Source organism: Zonotrichia albicollis, chromosome 6 (assembly GCF_047830755.1).
Source record: "Zonotrichia albicollis isolate bZonAlb1 chromosome 6, bZonAlb1.hap1, whole genome shotgun sequence".
Classification (NCBI taxonomy): Eukaryota; Metazoa; Chordata; class Aves; order Passeriformes; family Passerellidae; genus Zonotrichia; species Zonotrichia albicollis.
In genome coordinates this window covers 61,857,233-61,883,888 of record NC_133824.1, presented here as the reverse complement: position 1 = coordinate 61,883,888, position 26,656 = coordinate 61,857,233, and the positions used below count along the sequence as shown (strand labels likewise).

The following is a 26,656-nucleotide window of genomic DNA, read 5'->3' as shown; positions in this document are numbered from 1 at the left end:
ATCCCCAGGGAAAGGCATGCAGGAGAGAAAACAGCACGTCAGGTTGGGTGGGGGAGAGAAGGAGAAACCATTGCTGCTTGTCTGGGGCTCCGGCCAGAGCATGGATCTGTTGGCAGTTTGCATCATGGTGGGGCGAGAGGCGCGAGGATGGGCTGGGGCTGTTGGAGGGTGCAGGGTGAGCAGGGAACCCCACAGGGCTGCAGGCTCCTTCTGCAGGGGAATGGGCAGGACTGGCTCTGTGACAGCCTGAAGAGGACAGGCAAGCAGCAGCCCCCTTGCTTTAATTAGCTGCAAAGGGGCTAATTGCATCCAGGGCATTTGGCCCATGTTCAAGTGCCTTAATGAGCAGGGATGTGCACTGAGAATCATGGAATGGTTTGGGTTGGATGGAACCTTAAAATTTGTCCTGTTCCACCCACTGCCATGGGCAGGGACACCTTCCACTCGCCCAGGTTGCTCCAACCTGGCCTTGGACACTGCCAGGGATCCAGGGGCAGCCACAGCTGCTCTGGGCACCTGTGCCAGGGCCTGCCCACCCTCACAGCCAGGAATTCCTTCCCCAAATCCAACCTAACCCAGCCCTCTTTCAGTTCAAAAGAGAAGGAGAGCAGAAGAATCAGTGCTCAATTACAAGGCCATTTCCAGAGCACTGACCTCAGGCTTCCCTTTAAAACCATTATTGGGAAAACCAAAATGCCTTTACAACATCCAGCCACCATAACCTCTCCAAATTTGCCTCCTGCCTAGGGCAGTGGTGGAGTTCCCATTCTTGGATTTGAAAGCCTTGTGGATGTGGCACTTGGGGACAGGGGTCAGTGGTGGCCTTGGCAGTGCTGGGGAATAGTTGGACTCAGAGGGCTTTTCCAACCTCAACAATTCCATGATTCTGTCACATCCAGGAGTGCTCTGCAAGCAGGGTATGAGCAAGAAACGCTGCTCAGTCGCCAAAGAAAAGATAAAAAAGCAAAAAGAATAAAAAGAATGAAGCAACAGGCAGGAGGTGCCAGTTAATTGTAATTAAGATACTTGCCTAATTGGGAGTAAGGCGATCCTTGTGAGTCAAAATTGCATCCTATAAAGAGATACTACATTTCACACATCACAGCTAAGGAACAACAACCTCCTGACAAACACTCTGAGCATTTCATTGCTAATTAAGCATCCAGCAGCCACGGGAGGCCTGATTCATTAAAAGCCAGAGGGCACGGAGAGGGGTGGCAAACACAGCCTGGGAGTTTGAGTGTGGACTGGATAAAGCCTGACTGCTCAGGATGCCAAATTATTCTGCTTTTCTCCAGAAAAAGGCAGGAAATTTTAGCCTTGGTGGAGTATCTTGGCTGCTTGGTAAAGATTGTCTAAACTGATTGGAAAACCACTCCTTGAAGGACAAGAATTGGGGAAAAGGCAGCTCCTGATGGGTCTGGGGTGGGATGGAGCTGGAATGGAGATCCTTGGGGGCTGACGCCTGCCTCAGACCCCAAAGGGCTGTAGCTTCATCAGCTCCAAGGGCAGGATGTGTTGGGGTGCCCTTCATGCTCCTGTGCCTCATTGCATGCATCTCATGCGATCCAGGGACTGACCCGGGAGCTTGTCCTGACCTAGGGGCTTGTTCTGATCCACGAGCTTGTCCTGATCCAGTTTTTTCTTACCTAGGAGCTTGCCCTAATCCAGGAGCTTGTCCTGATCCAGGAGCTTGTTCTGACCTAGGGGCTTGTCCTGTTCCAGGAGTTTTTCCTGACCTAGGGGCTTGTACTGATCCTCCTGGATCAGGACCTAGGAGCTTGCCCTGATCCAGTTTTTTCTTACCTAGAAGCTTGTCCTCATCCAGGAGCTTGTCCTGACCTAGGGGCTTGTCCTGATTCAGGAGCTTGTCCTGACCTAGGGGCTTGTCCTGATTCAGGAGTTTTTCCTGATCAAAGGGCTTGTCCTGATCCAGCTTTTTCTTACCTAGAAGCTTGTCCTGATCCAGGAGCTTGTCCTGACCTAGAGGCTTGTCTTGATCCAGGAGCTTGCCCTAATCCAGGAGCTTCTCCTGACCTAGGGGCTTGCCCTGATCCAGGAGCTTGTCCTGGTCCAGGAGCTCATCGTCACCAGGAGGAGACACCAACACAAGCCCCGTGTTGGCACTGTGTGGGACAGCACTCATGAAGGGCGCTGGATTTTAGGGCCACCCCTGCCCAGCTCTGTGCCTGGATTTTAGGGCCACCCCTGCCCAGCTCTGTGCCTGGTCTCCCCCTCCTGCCCTGGGTGTTGGTGGGAAGGCACCTGGCTGTGGTTGTGCTCCGTGCTGTGCCAAGAGGCTCCTCCTGAGGCTGCTTTAATGAATCCTGCCCCGTGTCCCGACTCCAGCTCCGCTCCTCCAGGGCTCCGCGCATCGCTGCGCTCCAAAGCTCTCACGAGGGACACACAGACCCTGTTGTGGCTGTCAGGACCCCGATTTTCCCTGTCCCCCCACCCCAGAGTGGGGCTGCAGAAGGTGCAAGGTGCACACACGGGTTTGGCTCACGGGCAGCACGGGAGGGTCCCGGGACCCCGGACACAAAGGAAGGAACGTCCGTAACAAAACAGCGTTGGAAGCCATCAGCTCACAGCAGCACGATGAGAAATCAAACACAAAAAGCACAAAGAAAAGAAAGTCTGCAGGGTCCCCTCCCCTCCACCCTGGTTATTCTGGCAAGGGTCATGCTGCAGCATTCCTCATTCCGTGTTATGGGATGGAAGTCAAACAATCGGGGGCCCCCATTCTTCCAGGGCTTCCACCAGAGAAAGGTGGGAATGAATGCCTTTGGAGCGGTGTAAATCCAGAGTGGTGGAAGAATCAGGGCCCAGGATCTTTAGCAACAGAAGATGTGCAAAGATTGGTTAGAAAACAGCTCTGAGAGATCCCTGTGGCTCCTTGCTGGCTGCCCACATCCATCCCTCACTGTGCCTGAGCTGCCCCCATCCCAGCACAGCCCGCGGTTCTGGGCACACGGATCGAGCTCGTGTGGGGCTGCCGGGCCACAGAGGCAGCACAGGACAGGGGTGGGGCCTGTGCTCTGCAGGAAACAGGGCCTTGGGATGGGCACATCTGGGGTTGGAAAAGCCGAGCCCAGTGCTCAAAGCCCCATGTCTCCAGGCCCTAAGTTGGGCTGTGAGCTGGAATCACAGAATCCCAAACTGGTTTGGGTTGGAGGGGACACAAATCAATCACCTCATTCCACAAATCACCTCATTCCACAAATCACCTCATTCCACACCCCTGCTGTGGTCAGGGACACCTTCCACTATCCCTGGCTGCTCCAACCAGGCCTGGCACAGACACTTCAGGGACGGGGAGTCCTCAGTCTCTCTGAGCAACAAGCCAGAGCCTGTGTCCAGACTCGCCTCTTCCCTAAGAGGGGTCTAGATTTAACCAACCAAACTCATTTCACAGACCAAATCTCCCAGCAGAGGCTGCGTTTCCTGGTTGTGCTCGGAAAGGAAAGCTTGGGGATATTCCCACAGGTTTCACCCAGGGAATGCCTTTTCTGATTAACCCTTGACACAAGCTCAACACAAACCAGAAATGAGGAATCTTCTAGAGGAAAGTGTCCCTGCCCATACCAGGAGGTTGGAAGCTTTAAGGTCCCTTCTAACCCAACCCATTCAGGGATTTATAATCACCAAAGGGCTCAGCCTTGCCAAGAGCAGCACCCAGGTAAGGAATGACTGTGCTGCTCCATCAGCCCACACCTGAAACACCCCAGGAGAAGCAACCACTGACCCCCCTGGGCGGCAGGAGCAGGCCACTGACAAACAGAAAGAATTCCCACTGCCATCTGCGTGTCATGGCAAAAACAAACACAACAGAACAGAACAAACAGAGAGTTTGGAGATGCCCAGAAGCACAGACCAAGAGGCAAGGCCAGAGGTGCTCAGCTCACCGGCTGAATTCAGGGACTGTAAGGAGGAATGCAAGCTCAGCTGGTGGGCCGAAGATCTTAGCTCAAAGTAGGATCTCCCCGAGAAGCTGGGTTGCAGGTTAAGGGTGGAGGAGAAAGGACTCATTCTACGAAGCTGCGATCTTTCCAAAGGCACTGGGAAAGGGAGGGTCTGCTCTTCTGACTGCGTGTCTAAATGTAAGATCAAGGCAAACTGCACATCAGACACGGGCTCTCTGCTGCTGGGCAGAGAGCAGCAAACAGCTCTGAGAGGTCCCTGAGGAATGGCTGGTGCTGGGCAGCCCACAGAGACCCTTCAGGGCAGCCTGGCAGCAAGGAAATCATGTTCATCTTCCAAAGTGTCCCCGTGACAAATTCAAAAATTCAACTGGTTTTCTGTAAAGGGGGGGGGGGTTCTGCATCTCTTCACAGTAATGCACCTAAAAGAATCCACAGGTTACCATGCACATGTCCCATCGTGCTTTAACACATCCCAAACCTTTTCCCAGGGGTGGGAAACCCAGCTGGTGACATTTTGCAGGGCTGTGCTAAGCTCCAGCACCCTAAGAACCACCAAGCACCCACCTTACTCAAGGGTTGTTCGGGAGGTTGTGTTCTTGGTATCCCTTTGTACCTGTCAAAACACATCTGAGCCTTACAGCAAGAATTTTACCTGTGGCATTCACAGCAAAAATGATGTCAGAGCAGAGGGAACCTCTGGGGTCATTGGTTCCTGTTCCCTGCAACCACAGTCACCTCCCACAGTTTCCTCCCTGACCTCTTCCAGGATTGTGTTAACATGAAAATGTAGAATCCAGCATCCACACACTCACACTGCATCCCCCAGCCTTCCCAGCTCTGCCTGTGAGAATGGACTGAGCTGGGAATTGTGTTAAAACAGATAAAAAAGGGAACATTTCCTTGCATGGTGGTTGTAACTTCTGCAATTTGCTGCTGCTGCTGTGGCCCAGGCTGTGGAAGCAAAGGGTGTCAGTGGGGTCAGAGGAGAGAAATTATTGCACAACAGCCAATAAACAGAGCTCAAAGTTTGTTTATTAGTTTAGCTTCTAACCCTACCAGGAGTGAGAGTAACTACTACCACGAGTGGCTGTGCTCATGGCTCTCCCTGATTAACCCCTCACATCCCTGAGGCTCCCTGCAGGCTGGTCCCCCTGGGGCTGCTCAACCTTTAAAAACCCTGGTTGCTGCTCAGGGTCACTCCACGGATGGTCAGGAATTTAAAGTTGGGCTCCAGATGAGGAGCTGGGCTTGAAAGAAAAGGTTCTGGTGCTTGGCTTGGCTGAGGAAGGGAGGAGGGAGCTCTGGGCCTGGAGAGAGGCCTGGGAGGAACTGCCGAGCTCCATTTCTCCATCTCCACCTGGTCCTTCATCCTGACATCCAGAGCATGGAAAGAGGTCAGCAGGAGTCTGGCCAGAGGCCAGGAAATCTGCTGGATGAGGGAAAAGCAGCAGAGCAGGGGCTGCCCAGCTCAGGGAGGAGGAGGAGGAGGCTGGGAGAGACCCCAGGGCAGCCAAGCAGAGCTGCCACCAGCCAAACTCTGGGACATGTCTGTGTCCTGGGTCACCTTGGGAACTTCCAGACTCACTTCCCAGCCCACAGCTGAGCTTCTTTCAGGTGCTGGAGAAACAGAGGTTAAGGCAGAGCCTTGGGCTAAGATGTGGTTGTGTGGAACAGCCCCAAATAGCTCAGGAGGGGACACAGTCCAAGGCAAGGATGTCACCTTCCACCCCGCTGCCCCTTGGCTGTGCTGGGGACAGGGATCTCCATCCCTGGGAAGCCCCAGCACATGGAAGGGCTCAGGAGCTCAGACCTTCTCCCAGCCTTGTCCTGCTGGTGGCACCAAGCACCAGCTCTGAAGAGTGACCTGCCACAGTTTCCCTGGGGATGAGCAGAAGGTGCCTCTCCCAAGGGCTGGGAAGATGCTCCTGCTGCAGATTCCTGCCTGTGCTGCCTTCCCATGGGATTTTCCACCAGGCAATTGCTGTGGCCGTTTGCCTGGGCAGCACCTGCAGGGCCCCAGACAAATCCCCTTCTTCTCATCCTGGTTCTCTTCAGATGCTGAACCCTGCAAGGCCTTTTGCTCCCCACTACTCTCTGCTCACAGGAAGCAGAGGAAAAGCTTCAGTTCCCTTGCACAGGCTGCAGATGAAGATCTCATGGGCCAGAGCTACAAACCAGCTCTTCAATGCCAGAATTCCTCAGAGCCACTTACAGCAGGACAGCCAGAGATTCAGAGCAGTTCAGAGAGATTCTCTCTTCACATCCAGCCTGTCCCTTTTTTGTCCTCTCTTCCCACACAACCACTTTGCAGGAAGCTGCAGAGCTTGGCTGAAGGGAAAAGCTCAGCCTACTTCAGACAAAATAGCTCTTAAGAAGGGCTGATGGTGCTCTAAAAGCCAAGAATAAAAGCCCAAGCCAGGGCTGTGATGTGCTCCTTTCACAGGCACTGGGATATCCGGAAGCTGCACACACAGATGTGATTTATTTCTCTTTCAATCCCAAAGAGCTCAGGCAGCCTCTAAGAGCACAAAATGCTCCAGGCCCGTTTGACTTTTTCTCCCTGCTCTTTTTTATGTGCTGGAATAACAAATGCAAGAGCTCATTCAAGTGAAAAGGCTGAATGAATGCAGCCAAGGAGATGGAACTTCTCCTTGGTGGCACAGCCCTGCTGGGACCACAAGCAGCTATTTTCTCCCAGATTCCTTTGTATTTTGGAGCTTGGCTCAAGGTGAGAACACCTCTGAGAGGCAATCAAAGCTGGGAAGATCATAGAGGGGACCCTGTCAACTCCTGGCTGGGACAACTTCAAGCCCAGCTGGTTTTGATGAGGAAATTGTGTCTCAGATGTGTCGTGTGAGGCACAGAGGAGATGAGAAGTCACAGCTCTGCTGTCTCCTGCTAAGGCTGGCGTGGGAGCTGTTGACCTTCAGGCTTTGGCCAGCCTGGCACGGGGCTGGATGCAGCTCATCCCCTCCCTGCATCTCCAGAGGAACTCCTGCAGCTCCTGTGCTGCTGGTGCTCAGTTTGCAAACAGGCACTGAGGTGTCTCTGACAGATGTGCCAAGGCCTCTGTGCTGTGCTGTGCCCTCCCTGCCTCTCCTGTGAGAAGTTTGTCACAGTTTTGCTGTCTGCTCTAGCTCTGAGTGAATCCCATTCCTGGCTGACCTGCCCTTTCCAAACTGGAATGGTGATCTGCAGGCAGCAAGGGAAACTAGCTTAATTTCTCTAGGAGAAACAAGCTTGCTCTGCTTTTGTCTTCTACTTTTCCAGCAAAAATCCCATTTTGCTCCTTGCTGAAAGCCCCCAGGGCTGCTCTGTGGCTCTCCCCTTCCTTCCACCCCCCCAGCAGCCCCACGAGCTGTGTGTGCTCCCTTCTGATGCCAGCTGCCAGCCAGCTGGGTGCTGCTGTCAAAAACCCTCACACGGCTTGGAAAAGAGAGATTTTCATCTGGGAGCAAGGAAAAGGGATTGCAGCAAGCGTGGAGAGCTCCCACAGAAGGGATTTGTGCCTGGAGGGGGCTGATCCCTGCCTGCCCAGCTGCAGCTCCCCACTCCCACCCCGGAGCCAGCCCCGCCACTCTCCACCTGCACGGCAGGAATAAACCAATTTTCCACCATGGATTAAGTGCCTGCTGTGACAAATGTACTTAAAGGCAGGCAGGGAGATTCCCCTGCAGCCTGCAAGGGAGGGTTTAATATTCTGAGTGGGTGTGGGGGTGATGCAGACGATGCTGCAGGGCTTGCCTGGCTCTGGAAGGACACCAGGACACCAAAACACTGCTCCATGGCCCCTCTGCTCCCTGCCTGGACCCTGTGCTCATGGCATTCAGGAGCAGTGCTGGCAGTGCTTTGCTTTAAATGGGCCCAATGGGAGCATCTCAGCTTCCCTTCTGTGTCACGTCACCCCAAATTCAAACACCTCCCTTCCCAGAGAGCAGCAGGCACAATTTCCCAAGGACCTGTCCTGAGAAACCTCAGGGAAGGAGAGAAAAAAATTCTTATCTCTATTCACTGCTCCTGTTGTTTTTGCACATGTGGAATGTGTCAGGAAGATTGTTTACCTGAAGGGATTTGGTAATTGGACTCTGATGATGGTTGTCTGTGTTAATTAAGCAATCACTCCAAGCTGTGTCCTGGCTGGCTCAGACAGCCATGGGTTTTTCATTAGTATAATATAAAACATGAGTACAGTTTTCTTTAGTATAGTATCTGTTTAGCATAGTATTAATAATATATTAGTATTAGTAATATAGAATATATATAATATATTCTATATTACTAATACTATTCTATAATGTAGAATAACTATATATATTAGTATTAGTAACATAGAATATATATTATATTTTCTGTATTGCTAATACTATTCTATAATATGGAATAATTATAGATATATTAGTATTAGTAATATAGAATATATATTATATTTTCTGTATTACTAATACTATTCTATGATATAGAATAACTATATATATTAGTATTAGTAATATAGAATATATATTATATTTTCTGTATTACTAATACTATTCTATAATATGGAATAATTATATATATTAGTATTAGTAATATAGAATATATATTTTCTGTATTACTAATACTATTCTATAATGTAGAATAATTATATATATTAGTATTAGTAATATAGAATATATATTATATTTTCTGTATTACTAATACTATTCTATAATATGGAATAATTATAGATATATTAGTATTAGTAATATAGAATATATATTATATTTTCTGTATTGCTAATACTATTCTATAATATGGAATAATTATATATATTAGTATTAGTAATATAGAATATATATTATATTTTCTGTATTACTAATACTATTCTATAATACAGAATAATTATATATTTATTAGTATTAGCAATACAGAATAGCTTAATTGTTCAGCACTCTGAATGATGGAGTCAGACCCCAATCACTGCCAGGCCTCGGGGTCTCCCTGCACTCCACGCTCCCCCCGTGTCTCCCCAGAGAGCACAGGAAAGGGCTGGGATGGAGCTGCTGGCTCTGCTGGAGGCTCCTGCCCCAGCTGTGCCCAGCTGTGCCCGGCTCAGCGCTGGTGCTGCTGCAGGGCTGGCCCAGGGCGGGCAGCAGGAGCTGGGCTGCGCTCTCCGGGGCCGTGTCCAGGCCCTTCCTTACCCTCGGAAGTCTGCAGCACCAGGGTCTTGCTGTAGGGGCTGACTCCGGACTTGTTGAAGGCCTTGACACGGGCGCTGTAGGTGCTGTTGAAGTGCAGCCCATCCACTGTGCACATGGTCTCCTTGCCCACGTACACCTCCTGCAAGAAACGGCTCCTGTCAGTGCCAGGGATGGTAATGCCACTGACGCACTGCACGAAAAATGCCTTTGCTGGGGTCTGTTCTCCTGAGAGACCTCAGGAACGAAATGGAAACATTGATTATCTGCTGCTGTGGAAAGCAACAGGGACATCTGTGATTGGTCTCATGTGGTTGTTTGTAATTAATGGCCAATCACAGCCCAGCTGGCTTGGACTCTCTGAGAGACACAAGATTTTATCATCATTCCTTTCCTTCCTTTGAAGCCTTCAGATGAAATCCTTTCTTCTATTCTTTTAGTGTCGTTTTAATATATGATATACTTTTAATATAATATAGTAATTTATATAATATAATCAATACGTTAATATATAATATACTATAATATACTATACTATAATATACAATAATAATATAATATATGATAATATACTATAAATAATATAGTGTAATATTATGTAATGTAACAATATAATATAATATAATATAATATAATATAATATAATATAATATAATATAATATAATATAATATAATATAATATAATATAATATAATATAATATAATATAATATAATATAATATATATCAGCCCCTTGAAACATGGAGTCAGAGCCTCATCTCTTCCCTCATCCTGGGACCCCTGTGAGCCCCACCCCAGGGAACAGCCTGGCACACCTTGGGGGGCACAGGATCCCCCTGCTGGGGGCTGGGGAGGGCTGGGGCTGAGCAAGGTGGGGTTTGTTCCCTGGGCTGCAGCTCCAGCAGGAGCCGGGGGCGTTCTGCCCCTCTGCTCTGCTCAGCTGGGATCCCACATGGAGCTCTGTCCCCAGATCTGGGGTGCAACATCGGGAGGATGTGGAGCTGCTGGAGAGAGCCCAGAGGAATGCATGGAGCTGCTCCAGGGCTGGAGCCAGGCTGGGAGAGGAGAAGGCTCCAAGGAGAGCTCAGAGCCCCTGGCAGGGCCTGAAGGGGCTCCAGGAGAGCTGCAGAGGGACTGGGGACAAGGGATGGAGGGACAGGAGCCAGGGAATGGCTCCCAGTGCCAGAGGGCAGGGATGTGTGGATTTTGGGGGATGAAAATTACCAGCAGCAAGCACTGACCTTGTTCTCCCCACACCCATCCTGCTGCTCCCTTCCCTGCAGGTCCCACCCCTGAGCTCACTGTGGGTGAATGCAGAGTGCACTGGGCTGCTCCTGTGCCTGCCCTCCGTGGATGTGAGCACGCCAGGATAATTATTGGCGTGTTGGATCAGAGAAAAATCATATTTTAATTGTGTAATTACAGCAATTTAAAGGCCCTCAGGCCTTAAACACCTCTGCTTGCTGGCAGCTGGCAAACCATGAGGCTTTCATGGCAATTAGCATGCCTTGCATGAAATATTCAGCAGCCTAAAAATATGGATTTTATGGAATGGCTTGGATTGGAATTGACCTTAAAAACCATCTTGTTCCCGTATTGCCATGGGCAGGGACACCTTCCACTGTCCCAGGCTGCTCTGAGCCCTGTCCAACCTGGCCTTGGGCACTGCCAGGGATCCAGGGGCAGCCACAGCTGCTCTGGGGTAACAAGAGCCTCAAACTTTGAGTTTCCAAGTCAAGGTGGCCACTGGAAAGGCATTTGCACTCCCTCAAATCACCCTGCACCCCAAACCCCACACTGTGTCTGCACCATCTGCTTCCCTGGGCAACCCAGCAGGGAAGACACGACCTAAAAAAATAATATGAGGATAAATCTTGTGGCAGGGAATCCCTGGAGGCAGAACCCCTCAAATCCTGTGAAAGGGAATCCCTGGAAGCAGAACATCCCCAAATCCTGTGAAAGGGAATCCCTGGAGGCAGAACATACCCAAATCCTGTCTCAGGAATCCCTGGAGGCAGAACATCCCCCCAAATCCTGTGAAAGGGAATCCCTGGAGGCAGTCATCCCCCAAATCCCATAGCAAGGAATCCCTGGAGACAGAACATCCCCCCAAATCCTGTCTCAGGAACCCCTGGAGGCAGAACTTCCCCCAAATCCTGTCTCAGGAATCCCTGGAGGCAGAACATCCCCCAAATCCCATGGCAAGGAATCCCTGGAGACAGAACATCCCCCAAATCCTGTCTCAGGAACCCCTGGAGGCAGAACATCCCCCAAATCCTGTGAAAGGGAATCCCTGGAGCTGGAACACTCCCATAAATCTCATGGCAGGGAACCCCTGGGGGTAGAACATCCCCCAAATCCTGCGAAAGGGAATCCCTGGAGACAGAACATCCCCCAAATCCTGTCTCAGGCAATCCCTGGAGACAGAACATCCCCCAAATCCTGTCTCAGGAGTCCCTGGGGGCAGAGCCCCGTCCCAGACACGTACCCTGAACTGGCCGCCGTTGCCATCGTCCAGCTCCAGGATGTATCCCTCCACCTGCACGGTGGACAGCGGCGGCTGCTTCCAGGACAGCGTGGCGCTGTTGTTGTGGGTGCAGCACTCCTCCAGCTGCAGGATCGGCGGCGCCGGCACTGGGGACGACACTAATCACCAATTAGTGCAATTAGTGCGACCCCGGGGGATGCAGGGTGCAGTTCCCGCCTGGGTGGGGAGGCAGCAGAAAGGATTTTTCTCCCTCTAAATTCCTCCCCCCTGCCAGCCTGGTGAAGCTTTTCTGCTTTATTCCCATTTTCTAATAAATTTTGGGGAATTATGGTAGCACAATGTCTTTTTGAGCTGCCTGGCCCTTTCATGCAGCCAGTCCCAAACCTGGGACAAATCTCCCACAGATTCTGGGCTTATCTACAGTCCTGCTTTTCCCTTCAATAAATCCACTGCAACAAAACTGGGGGGCTGAGCACCCCCTTTGGCTGCCATCAGCTGCACTGGGGACAGAAAGGAGTGCCAGGGATTTTCCTGCTGTGTTTGGGCATCTCCACACGTGTCCCACAGCACACTCCTGCTCTGAAAAGCACAGGAAGAGTGACAGGGACACCTCTCCCAAAGAGCTGCTCATCCACCATCCTCATCCTCACTGCCCAAAGTGACAAGAGCCACTGGAAGCAGACATGGAGGAGCCAAGGATGCCTGGGAAAAAGATGGATTTGCCCAGCATTCCCCCTCTGTGACTCCTCCACCTCCTGGGCTGCATCCTCCAGGCTGGCAGAGGGTGTGGGATGCTTTGGGATTGCTCTTTGTGGAGGCCTCAGGTGCTGCCCTCCCTCCCCTGGTGCTGTGACACAGATTTGGGATGCAAACCCAACCTTCTGCAAGCCTACAAAACCAACAGCTGATTTCCACAGCCAGGCTGAGCTGGGAGGAAGAGGAGGAGGAGGGATTTGATAAGAGGACGGTGGGCGGCTGAACCAGCAGCAGATTTGCTCTTATTAATTAAAAATAACCCTCTGGGCTAAATTGCAGGAAGGGAGGGCAGGAACACAGGGGTGTGAAACAGCAATCCAGCCCTCCCTGGGTTTGCTATCCAAAAATATTCCTGACATTTCAGATGAACAGCCTGGCTAAGGAAGAGAGAGAACGGGCAGCTCCTCATGCCACCAGCACCATCAGCTGAGGGTGCTCCTTGAGGTGACAGAGAACAGTGTGGCCAAAAATCCTGCCTGTCCCTGTCCCCTGAGACACCCTGGGCTGTGCAGACAGCTCCTGGGCCAGCAATTCCAGCTGTGGAGGGGGGCAGAGCAGTGCCAGGGCTGCAGCTGGCTGGTGGCTGAACCAGCCCCCTGAGCCTCCCTGTGTCACAGCCCCTCTGCAGCTCTGTCAGCTTCCCTGGGCTTCCCAAACCCCAAATTCCTCATGGGCTGCAGCAGCCCTTGGTGGGACAGGAGACGGAGCACAGGGGGAATGGGGAACAGCAAGGAAATAGAGAAAAATAGAACTGGAATAGAACTAGAACAGAACAGAATAGAATAGAATAGAATAGAATAGAATAGAATAGAATAGAATAGAATAGAATGTCAAAATGATGATCTAAACCAACAGAAAAATGAGGGAGGGAGGGCAGAGCCCAGGCTAGGTGACCTGGCTCTGTTTGCAGGGACATCTGCTCTGTGGCAGATGCTGCTGAGCACGGGGATGTGAGGAGAGGTTTGGGAAAAGCCTTGTGCTGCTCTCAAAACAGAGGTCCCGACCTGCAGAGCACTTTTCAATGCACTAATAACTTTGTCAGAGCACTTTTTAATGCAATAATAACTTTGTCAGAGCACGTTTTAATGCACTAGTTAATTTTTAATGCAGTAGGAGTGCTTTTCCAGGCAAAGCCAAAACCCTGGCACCCTGCTCTGGCACACAGATGCCCAGGGATGCAAAACCCACAGGAATGGGCACAACTCTGGGTCTGGGGTGCCCAGTCCTGCTGGGAGGTTGTTGGATTAGGCCCTTTTCTGACCCAGAGCAACTGAGAGGCATTTTAAAACTTTTATTCCATTTTCAGTCTCATGAGAAGGGTGAGACAATAGAGATGTTGTAATTCACACCATCACAATCAGAAGACAACTATTTCCTAATTACAATACACTCTTAAGTGTTTCTTGGCCTATCAGCCTTTGCCACACCATGCTGTAAATGCCTTAAAGACAATAATCTAAAATTACCCCTGTGGGTCCTACTACAATACAGCTTTCATAGTTCTCCAAAGTATTTAGTTTGATTAGTTTAATTTGCAAAGCCAGCCTTTGAAACTTGTTTTTAGTTCTATTTTTCTCTTAACAATCTTATAGCATTTCTAAGTCGGCATTTCTCATCTCAAAGTTTCCATACAGATGCACTCTATGTCAGCCTTCTGTTAAGCTTGGAGAATTCTCTATGAATTAATATCTTACAGGAGGTGAGAAACTCTCCTTTTCTGCCCTTCCCCTGGCATGGCAGCTCCCAGCAGGAGCAGAGCTGAGCTTTGGGATGTGTCCTGGATTGCCAAACAAATAGTTTTCTGTTTGCCATCTGTATGGCAGTTGTCTTCTGTTCATTGGGCAGTTTTCCTTATCTCTTCCACAATCACTCCTCCCTCTGGGGAGGCACCTGCTGATAACAGCTATTGAATGTCCCTGCATGGCTGATAAGAACTACAGCATCCCATTGGGACATGTGAGCCCGGAGGGAGGAGCCAAGCATTGCTACCTGGATATAATCTGGAGATTCTGGAACACCAGCCAAGCATTCCTGCCTGGATACAATCTGGAGATTCTGGAACACCAGCCAAGCATTCCTGCCTGGATATAATCTGGAGAATCTGGAACACCAACCAAGCATTCCTGCCTGGATATAATCTGGAGATTCTGGAACACCAGCACGGCTTCTCCACTGGATTCCCCAGAGGATTTCTCTCTTCCCCTGGATCTCCAGAGGAAGAGACTGCACCCTTCTCCAGGATCCCTGCTCCAGCAGAACCAGCCCTGACACTGCAGGAGGGCTGAGCCACAATTCCAATGGCACTGCTGCCAACAGCCTGACCCACAGGGTGTCAGGTTGGGTTCTGACTCTGGCAGTGTTGGTTTGGTTACTACATTGTTTATTTTATCCTTTATTTTCTTCCCTATTAAAGAACTGTTATTCCTGCTCCCATATTTTTGCCTGAGAGCCCCTTAATTTCAAATTTATAACAATTTGGAGGGAGGAGGTTTACATTTTCCATTTCAGGGGAGGCTCCTGCCCTCCTTAGCAGACCCCTGGCTTTCCAAACCCGGGCAGGAAGGCACTGGAAGGATCCTTACCTTTCATCTGCACGAAGTCCAGCTGGTGGATGGACTGGAGCAGAGGGGCATTGTCCAGGTTCAGGTCGAAGTCCGTGGTCATGCGGGGGGTGAGCGTCCCCTTGCCCCACTGATCCTCGGTCATGTGCACCCTCCTGATGAGAGCATCTGAGATCTGCAGGGCAGGAGCAGCCTCAGCTGCCGTGGGGGTGTCCCATGCCTTGTCCCCACCCTGCTGTCCCCGTCCCTCTGCCTCCCAGGCTGAAGGCTGGGATTTCACACGAGGTTTCCAGCATCACTCTTCCCTGCAGGCTGGGCTGGAGGAGGGAACCCTGGAGTGCTGGGTGCTATTTAATGGCAGGGTTTAGTGCTAAAGTGTTGGAAAACCCCAGTTTTAAAGATATGGGGTAACTGAGAGGCGTTTTACAAGATTTTATACCCTTATCAGTCTCACAGAAGGGTGAGACACAAGAGATGTAAAACTCAACGCCATTCCATCAGAAGCCAACCTATTGCCTTATAAATGTTTTTCAGCCTATCAGCTTTTGCCACACAACGCTGCTACTACTTCACCCCAATGACCTAATTATTTTTCCCCACAATGCATCTCTCACACTTCTAATTCTCTAAAATATCTGGTCTTTTTGCAAGGCCATAGTTTGAAACTTGTCTCTAGTTCAGTCTCAGCAATGTCATCTCTACTCCATGGCTTCCCTAAGCCAGCACACCTCATCTCAGATTTGCACTCAGGTGTACAAGGCTGTGTGAGCTTTCTGTCAGCTTTTGAGAACCCTTTACAGATCCTTTTTTCACAGCAAAGGGAGCCCAGGAATGCCTGGTGTGTTGGTGTCTCAGTGGAGAGCCAGGAGCACGGTGTGATCCCTGCTCCAGAGATGCACCATCCACGCCCTGCTCCATTCTCCTTGAGAGGAACAGTGGATTTGTCTTTCCAAACAAACTGTGGGTCTGCTGGTAGATAAAACCAGCACTGGGAGATAAAAGAAACAATGGGAAGGATTTCACTGATTGCTGAATGGAAAAATATATTTGCCTTTAGAAATAAACTTTAAGTTTGCTGATAAATGAAATTAGACGTTGAAAGATGAAAGAAGCAATGGGGAAGAAAACCCCTTAAATTATGTAAGAATTAAAAATTAAAAGAGAGGGTTGTGCATTAGAGGGGAATCTCTGGTATCAGGTGTTTTGGGAAGTCTGTACCTCAGAAATGGGGAAAGATAGAAGGAAAATGCAGCCAGGAAACTGGGATAAAAACGAGGCTGTATCCTCCAAAAATGTGAGGGATCATAGGGGAATGCCCCATGGCCTCTCCCTTTATTTGAACAGAGCCAAAGGACTGCTCTGTCTCCTTTTTGGACACAAACCTCTGGTGTTTGTGGATTAATTTTCCTGACACTCTCCTCCAGAGATATCCCTGCCCTGCTGTGAACGTGGAGGTGACCAGAGGCAGATCCTGGATTTCATGGTGCCATCCCCCCTGGATCAGCCCCAGCCCTGCAGCACCCCCAGGCCCCAGCCTGACCTGCAGGAAGCCACTGGGGTCGTTCTCCTTGATGACCTCCAGGCAATATTCCATCAGCCCCGTGGTCTGGCGCAGCTTCACCGTGCAGTGCGAGATCTGGTCCCTCACCACCTGCAGGGGACAAGGACACCAGGGTCACCAGGGCTGGCCAACACTCACACACCGAGCTCCAGACCCTTCGGAACCTGGGGAACAACAGTGTAGAATCACAGGAAGTTTTTAAGGTCCCTTCCAACCCAAAGGAATCGTGTTCCATCCCCTTCCATGGCAGGGACACCTTACACCATCTCAGGTTGCTCCAAGCCCTGCCCAACCTGGCCTTGGCCACTTCCAGGGATGGGGAATCCACAATTTCTCTGGGCAACCTGTTCTAACAAGCTTTGTTCAGCCCAAAATCATCATTAACACACATAATTATTCAAAGCAGGAGGGCAGCTTCATGCTCTGCCTTTAATTAAGCCAGCTTCCAAATGGCAGCTGGTGAGCTCCATGCCAAGTAAATGCCAACTTCCATGGATCCAGAGCTGCCGTATCCATCCCTGGGCGTGCAGCCAGGTTGTGGGGCTGGCTCTGGGGCATCCTCACTCATGAGGATGAGGAGTGACCCTGGCAGCTGCTCTTTGCCAGAGGGATGAACACATCACCTCCCACAGCTCCATTCCTGAGGATGTGTTTCAGATGCTCATCAGCTGCAGGGACAATGCTGCAGAATTCCCTTTTTTTTTTCCCTCCACAGACTGGGGATGAGCTCTGAGGGAGAGGAGATAAATAAATAAAATAAATCCTAGCTCAGCCTGGACTGGGGCTGCCCAAGCTCCACATTAAGGCACCTCTAGCACTCACAGCTCCTTCCCCAAGGGATCACATTCCAGCATCCCAAGGGTGAGGTTTGCTGGTGCCTCAGGGCTCTGCTGACCTTCCCTGAAGCACAGCAAGGAGGAGAGGGCCCAAGCTGGATGCCACAAGGATTTATTTGGATGCCACAAGGATTATTTTTATTTATTTATTTGAAGCTGGCTGCTCCTTCACGCTGAATCCTGCAGGTCCAGGATTTCATTGGCAGAGCAGCTCGGGAAGAGAGATTTTATTCTTGGATGAATGTGCTCAAGTGCTCACAGAAGATTTTTTATTTTCTACTCGTGGAAGAGCTTTAAAAAGCTGTGTACAGCCCTCCACTGGTGCTGAACAAAGCTGTGCAGCTCTGTGGAGTGTTACAGAGAGGATGAGCTGTGAGGATGAGCTTGGCAGCTGCAGCCAGATGGGAAAAGCTGCAATAAACAGGGATGAATGTTGTAAATGTGGGGTTCCAAGATGAAGGAAGGAATGAGGAATTTGACTCCATGTTCTTAGAGGGCTAATTTATTATTTTATGATATAATATATCATAAAATAATATATATTTTATATAAATTAAAAATTATATATATTATATAATAATATACACAATATTTTATTTTAATGTATACATAATATATAATTACATACAATGCATAATATATTATTATATTCCTTCCCAGATGAAGGAAGGAATGATGAATTTGACTCCTTAGAAGGCTAATTTATTATTTTATGATATAATATATATATAATAAAATAATCTATATTTTATATAAATTTAAAAATATAAAAAGATATAGTTTTATATGTAAAATAATATCCACAATATTTTAGTATTATGTATACATAATTTAGAATTACATATAATACATAATACATAATATATTATTATATATTGTTATGTTATGTTATATTTTTATACAAAAGAATGCAGAAAGGATACTTACAGAAGGCTAGAAAGATACTAATGAAAACTCCTGACTCTTTCTAGAGCCTCAAAACAGCTTTACTTTGATTGGTCATTAAGTCAAAACAACTCACATGAAACCAATCAATCACCTGTTGGATAAACAATCTCCAACCACATTCCAAAGCGGCAAAACACAAGAGAAGCAAACGAAATAATATTGTTTTCCTTTTTCTCTGAGGCTTCTCAGCTTCCTAGGAGAAAATTCCTGGGCAAAAGGATTTTTCCAAAAAATAATGGACATTCCTGGGAGCTCAGTGCCTGCTGCTCCCCACTCTGGTCTGGAGAGCTCCGCCTGTCTGAGGGATGGGCAGGGGAAAGGAAGAACAGTGAGGGAACCTGTGAGTCCTGCAGGGCCATCAGTGCCATCACGTGTTGGTTAATTAAAATTTAATCACCTTGCAGGAAGAAAAGAATTACCAGCCTTGCAGCTTAGAAGCAAAAATTCCTTCAGGTGGGAAAAGCCCTCAAAGACCACCCAGGCCAACTGTCCCCCCAGCACTGCCCTGCTGGAACCCTGGGAATTGCAGAGAATTTCAGATTTCTGTGCTCACAGGCTCTGACCCTCAAGAGAACACTGCAGTGACCGGAGACTCGAGAAAAAGCTTCCATAATGGAATGATAGAACTGAGATTATGGGTGTGGAGTTTGAATGGAAGTGTGTGATATCACAGAGTAAAAAATGTAGAGCTTAAAGTTTTAGAATGTAGTAATATATATATACACATAAATATATAAAATGTAGTAATATATATATATAATGTAGTAATACATAATATATAAAATATAATTACATATATATATATATATATATATATATATATATATATATATATATAAAACAAGATAGAAGTTTTAAAGCAGAAAGCAGAAGCTAATCCTTTTTCTTCACCTTCTTCTTCATAAGTTTAGGTAATATTGTGTAATTGGATAAAAATGTCCATATTGTGGGACATGAGTAGTTAGTCATTAAGTTAAAAGTAAAAATAATTTAATAATTGCTTAATTGAACAGTTTATCTTTAAAAGGCCTTGTAGAGAGAGAGATATGACTCCATTTTTAATGTGTTAAAGTGCTGTAGAACTCTGTGACATAGATAAGAACCTATAAACATCTGAGTTCAAACACATCTCACACTATTAACCACAACCTTAACAAAAAAAAAAAAACCACAAACCACCAAGCCAAAACCACAAAAAAAAAACCCACAAAAAACCCCACCAAAAAACCCAAAAAAACCAAAACAAAACCCCCCAAAAAACCCCAACAAACCAAAAACAACAACAACAAAAAAGGAAAAAAAGAATCCACATTGACTCAAGCCCTCAGGTCCACATGAATTTTAAATCCCTCCAGGCATGGATATCTTGAGCACCTGTTCCAAGGCTGGACAAACCTTTTCCACAAATAAATTTTCCCTAATACCCAATCCAAACCTTCCCCTGGTGCATCTTGAGGCTGTTCCCTTTCATCCTGTTCCCTGGGAGATCTGGGACAACACAGCTTGTGTGAAATGCCATTAAATGCCACTCTCCAGAAGAGCTGCAGATTTTTAGGGAGCAGCTTTCAGCAATGCCAGGCTGTGGCAGAGGGAGGCAGGGATGCAGGGTGGACAGGGCAGCAGAGGGAGCTCCCCTATTGCTCCTCTGGCCCTGGACACTGTCCAGAGGCTGGTGGAGATGCTCTGAGCTGGAGCTGGACCTGCACAGGCTGGGTCTGGCTCAAACACTGCTCTTGTTAGACAGGGGAGTTCATTCAATTCCAGTTTGTGACGCTTGAGTGCACTGGAACAGCTCTGCTGGCGTGAATCACACAATTCCAGGATGGAATCACACAATTCCAGGATGGAATCACACAATTCCAGGGTGCTTTGGGTTGGAAGGGATCTATAAAAGCCATCCAGTACCACCCCTGCCATGGCAGGGACACCTTCACTGTCCCAGGTTGCTCCAAGCCCTGTCCAGCCTGGCCTTGTGCACTGCCAGGGATCCAGGGGCAGCCACAATTCCCAATTCCCAATCTCCCATCCATCCCTGCCCTCTGGCACTGGGAGCCATTCCCTGGCTCCTGTCCCTCCATCCCTTGTCCCCAGCCCCTCTCCAGCTCTCCTGGAGCCCCTTCAGGCCCTGGATAAAGCAGAGCCAACAGCAGCTCCTGGAGATCCCACTCCCACCCTGACCTTCCTGAAAGAGGGCAAGCCCCTGGATTTCCCTTGTCAGTCCCTCAGGACAGGATCCAGAAGGTGCAAAGCAGCTTTTTGGCTTTGTGTGACCCCCCCTCCTGCTCAGGACTCGTCTGCCCCTGGAACGGTTTTTGCCTGTGTGGATTTTGGGTCTCCCAGCTGCAGACCATGAGATAAAACCAATCTGTGGGGCCTAGCCCTGCTGTCAGGGCTCATCCTGGCTGCACCAACCATGGCAGAGGCAGGATTTGCATTCCCTGCCTGCTGGGAAGGGGATCCCACGTGGAATGTCTGGAAAAGCTACCCCGACCCCTCTGTGGGGAAACGCACGTGCCACTGGGAAGGCAGCAAAGATGGGATTGCTACACCAATCTTCTTATCTTCTTTGCAGCTTAAATCTCTGTCTGCTTTGCCCAGGATAATGAATTTGTGGACCTCTCCCTGCTGGAGCTGCTGCTTTCCAAGGATTTCCAGCACAATTGCCATCTGCTGCCTCCAGGAAACAGCATTTGCTGGGTGAAGACATAATAAAAGCTTTTTTTTTTTTTTTTTCTATTAAGGTGGTCAAAGACCAGAAAGAAAGAGGCTCCAGCAGCAGAGACACTCCAAACTCCCAGGGCAGCCTTTTCCAGGTGAATCCAAAGCTGCAGCCCTGTCCCAGCCCTTCTCTAACTCTGATCCCCTCAGGGATCCAGCATCACCCATCTGGAGAACCAGGGTATAAAACATCATTTTAATTTCACCATCTCTTCAGCACAAAAGCCAAAAGCAGAAATCCAAGTTGCCTTCACCAGCACCAAAGTGCTTTTAAGGCAAATAAAAAGGATTTTTGGTTGGGATCTAGTGGGGCTTTAAAGGAGAAATGGGATGCACACAGGGCAGGAAGATTCCATCAGTCACTTTGATCAGTAAATCAGTAAAATTAAAAGTCTTAGAATTTAAAGGTCTTAGAAATAAGACATAAAAATCTCTCACACATTTGGGCCTGGTCTAAACCCAGTGGGGTCACCAAAGCTAAAATATTTTCCATGTGGCACGAAGCCACTTGAATCTTGTGATTCCTCACCCACAGAACCCTGGGATTCTCCTCATGCAGGAGGGATTTGTACTCCCTGGGACCCCAGAAATGCAGAGTTTGCTGGTGGAGAGAGCGGGAAGGGAAATCTGGGGGTTCCTCAGACCTTGGATTTGTGCAAGAGCCTGTGCTGGCTGAGGCCAGGAAGGACTCCCAGGAAAACCTGGCACATCCACAGGGCTTTGAACACATCCAGGATGGGGATCCCACTGCTGGCCTGGAAATCCATCTCCATGAAGAAATTTTCCAATCTAAATCTCCTCTGAAGCACCTTGAGGCTGTTTCCCTTTGCTCAGAGAAGAGACTGAGCCCAGCCTTGCTCAGATTTTGGGGGGATTTGGGAAGCTCCACACATTTTTTTTGTGGTCATTTTTTACCAAATACCAATTTCCCCCCCTTTAAATGCTAAATAAGGCAACAGCCAGAACCTGGCTGCTAATTCCAGCCTATAAAAGGGGTTTTTGTGCACTCACAGCAGTTCACAACAACCTTAAAATAGGACAGTTCCTTCAAGAGCTTTTTTTCCCTGAGATGGCATTAACTATAATTTACATTTTAATTTTAATACAGCTCCTAGAAGGCAATAACATCTCCACTTAAGTGTCCTCCTCCTTTTTCAAGTGCTTGGGTGGATAACACATTTCAAGGCACTCAACCTTCCCAGTGCTGGGGTGAGTCCTGCTGGGAATGTCACACGGAGGACACAGATGGAATGTCACCCTCCTCACCCTGGCTCACCTGCACACCCAGATGGAAAAATCCATCCCAGCTGGAAAAACCCCAGGACAGACCCTGGCGAGGTTCTGAGTGTGCAGAACCCCACAGCCAGAGCTTTTTCCAGGTGGGTGTTCCCATGGTGACTCAGGAGAGGGGCTGGGAAAGCAGAGCTGCAGCGCTGGCACCTCCAGGAACCTGATCCAACAGGGAACACCGAGTTCCACTGGGAAATCCTGACTGAGACCCTGAGGAAGGAGCAGCATTTCACCCATGGAGAGGCAGTGCCATGGACAGAAAGCCTTGGGGAGTGTTTGCTGCCATCTGCTCTCCTGGGAAATGTGGCAAACAGCAACCTGGAGAAATCATGGAGCAAAGGCATCCCATGGCCTGAAAAAGACTGGAATGGTTCACAATGCTGCTGAGAGCTTCAAGAGGAGCACCCAGAGCTCAGCCTGAGTGTGTGGTGAGCTGAGGAGAGATTTCTTCCAGGGACAGCACTCCTCTGTGTCCCTGCACAAACCTGCTCAAGCTGGAGGACATCACCCACTGCTCCTCTGGAAACCAGGCCCAGCACTGGGAAGGACACACAAGGAGGAGCTGTCCTGGCCCCAGGGCTCCTCCAGATGATGATTTTTAAAGCCCAGGTTCTCATTCTTGAGTAGCTGGAGGCTGCAGAAGGGCAGGGAGATGTCCCTTCCCAGCTGGTGTCCTCACAGACCTCTCCCCGCTCTGCAGCAATTAATTAGTGCTGGCCCAGAGTCAGGCCTGGATCTGTGCCTGCCTCCATGGAATGTGTGTCAGGGCAAGGCAGGGCAATCCTAAAGCCAAACCAACCCCAAATCCAGGCTGGATTCCCCCATGGAATGTGTGTCAGGGCAGTCACAAAGCCAAACCAACCCTAAATCCAGGCTGGATTCCTTCATGGAATGTGTGTCAGGGCAGTCCCAAAGCCAAACCAACCCCAAATCCAGGCTGGATTCCTTCATGGAATGTGTGTCAGGGCAGTCCCAAAGCCAAACTCACCCCAAATCCAGGCTGGATTCCCCCATGGAATGTGTGTCAGGGCAGTCCCAAAGCCAAACCAACCCTAAATCCAGGCTGGATTCCTCCATGGAATGTGTGTCAGGGCAAGGCAGGGCAGTCCCAAAGCCAGACCCACCCCAAATCCAGGCTGGATTCCCCCATGGAATGTGTGCCAAGGCAAAGCAGGGCAATCCTAAAGACAAAGCCACCCCAAATCCCAGCGCCAGCCACACAAGGATGGGAACTGGGGCTGGGAACGTGTCCTGAGAGGTGCCTGTGGCCCTGTGCCAGGGCTCTGTGCCCTGTGCTTCTCCTGCTCCCTCCATCCCACGGTGCCAGGATGGCCAAAATCCCACTGGGCAGGAGCAGCAGCCCGGGGAGACTCCAGGACAGGAGCCAGGACACAGCAGCTCCGTCCCGGCTGGGACCTGGAAGGGCTCTCTGGCACTGCCAAGGCTCCCTGGGCATGCCAAGGCTCACTGGGCACTCATCTCCCAGAGGAAGATGCTCCAGGACAGGACAGTGAAAAAATGACACCCAGGACAGGCCTCCCAGCCCAAGTGGCCGAAGTGTCCTGTGCTGATGGGAACACTGGCCAGGACAGACCCCACAGCCCTGCAGGGCTCTCCCTGCTCACAGCCCCACCAAAGCACAGCCCAGGAGGTGACCTCCTGCTTCTCTGCAGATGGAAATGGGCCCTGGGTCACCTCAGAGTGAGTGGAGATCACTGCAGCTTCACCCACTGCAGGGGCAAGTTTAGATGAGCCATGACGAAGGAATTCCTGGCTGGGAGGGAGGGAGGCCCTTGAATGGAATTCCCAGAGCAGCTGTGGCTGCCCCTGGATCCCTGGAGTGTCCCTGGACAGAGCTGGGAGCAGCCTGGGACAGTGGGAGGTGTCCCTGCCATGGCAGGGGTGGCACTGGGTGGGATTTAAGGTCCCTTCCAACCCAAACCATTCCATGGTTCTGATTCTGCCTGGATGAGGCCCAGGTGCCACATCTGCCAGGGCAGCACAGAGCCCTTCCTGCCCTTCCCTCAGCACGTGGAGCTGGAGAGCTCCAGGGCTAATTTAGGAGCCCAGTCACAAACCCAGGGGCTGCTTCTTGCTTTAAGGACCAGGCCTGGGCAATGACAAAGCCTGGCTGATAATGAGGGTGGGTGGGGTGGGATGAAGGACATGGAACAGGAGCAAGCAGTGAGATGGAGATCCATGGATGGGAACAAGCAGTGGGATGCAGATCCATGGATGGGAGCAAACACTGGGATGCAGATCCATGGATAGGAGCAAACAGTGGGATGCAGATCCATGGATGGGAGCAAACAGGGGAATGCAGATCCACGGGACAGAAACAAGCAGTGGGATGGAGATCCATGGACAGGAGCAAACACTGGGTTGCAGATCCATGGACAGGACAGGAGCAAGCAGTGGGATGGAGATCCATGGACAGAACAAGCAGTGGGATGCAGATCCATGGACAGGAGCAAACAGTGGGATGCAGATCCATGGATGGGAGCAAACAGGGGGATGCAGATCCACGGGACAGAAACAAGCAGTGGGATGGAGATCCATGGACAGAACAAGCAGTGGGATGCAGATCCATGGATGGGAACATGCAGTGGGATGCAGATCCATGGATGGGAACATGCAGTGGGATGCAGATCCATGGATGGGAACATGCAGTGGGATGCAGATCCATGGACAGGAGCAAACAGGGGGATGCAGATCCATGGATGGGAACATGCAGTGGGATGCAGATCCATGGATGGGAACATGCAGTGGGATGCAGATCCATGGACAGGAGCAAACAGGGGGATGCAGATCCATGGATGGAACAAGCAGTGGGATGCAGATCCATGGACAGGAGCAAACAGGGGGATGCAGATCCATGGATGGAACAAGCAGTGGGATGCAGATCCATGGACAGGAGCAAACAGTGGGATGCAGATCCATGGATGGGAACATGCAGTGGGATGCAGATCCATGGATGGGAACATGCAGTGGGATGCAGATCCATGGACAGGAGCAAACAGGGGGATGCAGATCCATGGATGGAACAAGCAGTGGGATGCAGATCCATGGACAGGAGCAAACAGGGGGATGCAGATCCATGGATGGAACAAGCAGTGGGATGCAGATCCATGGACAGGAGCAAACAGTGGGATGCAGATCCATGGATGGGAGCAAACAGGGAGATGCAGATCCATTCCCTCAGCCAAAGGCCTCTGTGGGTTGTGCTGAGCAGGGAAATTGCTTTGTGCTGCCTGGCTTTGTGAGAGTTTAATTAAGCATGCCCTGAAGGGGATGAGGGACAGAGAGCCCACCAGGCTCTGGGGGTCCCTCTGTGCTGGGGCTGTTTGGGGCTGTGCTTTGTTGTGGCAATGAGCACTGATGGTCCCACAAAGCTGCCATTGTCCCTGTCCCGTGGAAATGTCCTCATGCTGCCCATGGTCTGCATGCAGACAGGACTGGTGGCCTTCACCCTTGTTTTAGGCAGCTCCAGGAATCCCCCTGACAGCTTCTGGGTGGCCCAAAGCAAGGGAAAGCAGAACACTGAAATGACCTCAGCAGAGGAATCCTAAATGTGGCTGTGACACCCCTCAGCTGGACTCCATCACTGATGGCCAGGGTGCAACTCCCCTGTCCAACAATTCTGGGCATGGCTGCCCCTGTTCCACTGCTCCCAGGTGAGATCTGCTCCTTTGCTTCCCTTCCCAGCCCCACATCAGCTGGGAAGATGTGGTGTGGTGGGAATGGCACAAACCAGGAGCCCCCTCCCACAGCTCCCACTGAGCTGCTCCCCAGCACCAGAAACCTCAGTGCCACCTCCACCCTGAGGCCATGACAGCAGAGAAATCACAGCCAGTCCTGCTCCTGGTGACAACTCAGGACACCAGGTGGCTCAGGACTCCAGCAGAATTTACCAGCAGATCCTGCAGGATCATTCCAGAAGCTTGGCAGCAACATGTGAGATGAACAAAGTAATTTTCCACGTGGTTCTCCTGACCTAAGGACTAGAAATGAACCCAACAACTGGGTGGGAACCCCCTGGAGGAAGCAGCACTTTGTCAGGGACATGCTGTGAGCGGGCTGGGCACCTGCAGCAAGATGGAATTCACGTGGAAAAGGAGTGAGCTCCCCAAAAAACAGCATCCCAGGCCTCATCCCCTGCAGGACCCCAGGCTCACCTTCAGCTTGTGCTCGTGCTCCTTGTTGACCCGGGAGAGCAGCTGGGCTTTCCTCCTGTTGAGGGCATCGATGAGGGCGTCGCACTGCGCCACCAGGCAGGCCTCGAACTCCACGCTGTTCTCCTGTGGGCACAGAGGGGTCACAGATCAGGGAACAGCCCCAGGCCAGCTGCAAAACTGGGGTTTCCTTTTTAATGGTGCCACAGGAATCGTTTCTGCATGTGCAGCTGCATCAGTGCCCCCCAT

The 26,656-nt window shown here is 50.1% G+C and overlaps 1 protein-coding gene and 1 long non-coding RNA gene across 9 annotated transcripts in view; both read right to left on the bottom strand.

Moving 5' to 3' along the window:
- The window catches only part of TRIM9 (tripartite motif containing 9), a 70,705-nt gene that overhangs the window by 6,408 nt on the left and 37,641 nt on the right, over window positions 1-26,656 (bottom strand). For 2 of the 8 annotated variants that reach the window (XM_074544103.1, XM_074544101.1), the window contains exons 3-9: window positions 26,411-26,533; window positions 16,423-16,533; window positions 14,904-15,057; window positions 11,566-11,723; window positions 9,080-9,218; window positions 3,906-4,094; window positions 1,031-1,072 (exon numbers count right to left, since the gene is read on the bottom strand). In XM_074544103.1, coding sequence (XP_074400204.1) covers window positions 1,031-1,072; window positions 3,906-4,094; window positions 9,080-9,218; window positions 11,566-11,723; window positions 14,904-15,057; window positions 16,423-16,533; window positions 26,411-26,533 — 916 coding nt within the window. The other 6 variants (XM_074544104.1, XM_074544105.1, XM_074544102.1 and 3 more) reach the window with 5 other exon arrangements.
- LOC141729449 (uncharacterized) lies at window positions 1,663-3,899 on the bottom strand. The gene is made up of 2 exons (XR_012580953.1): window positions 1,879-3,899; window positions 1,663-1,842 (listed from the first exon to the last, which is right to left on the bottom strand). It is a non-coding gene; the product is annotated as an uncharacterized LOC141729449 (long non-coding RNA).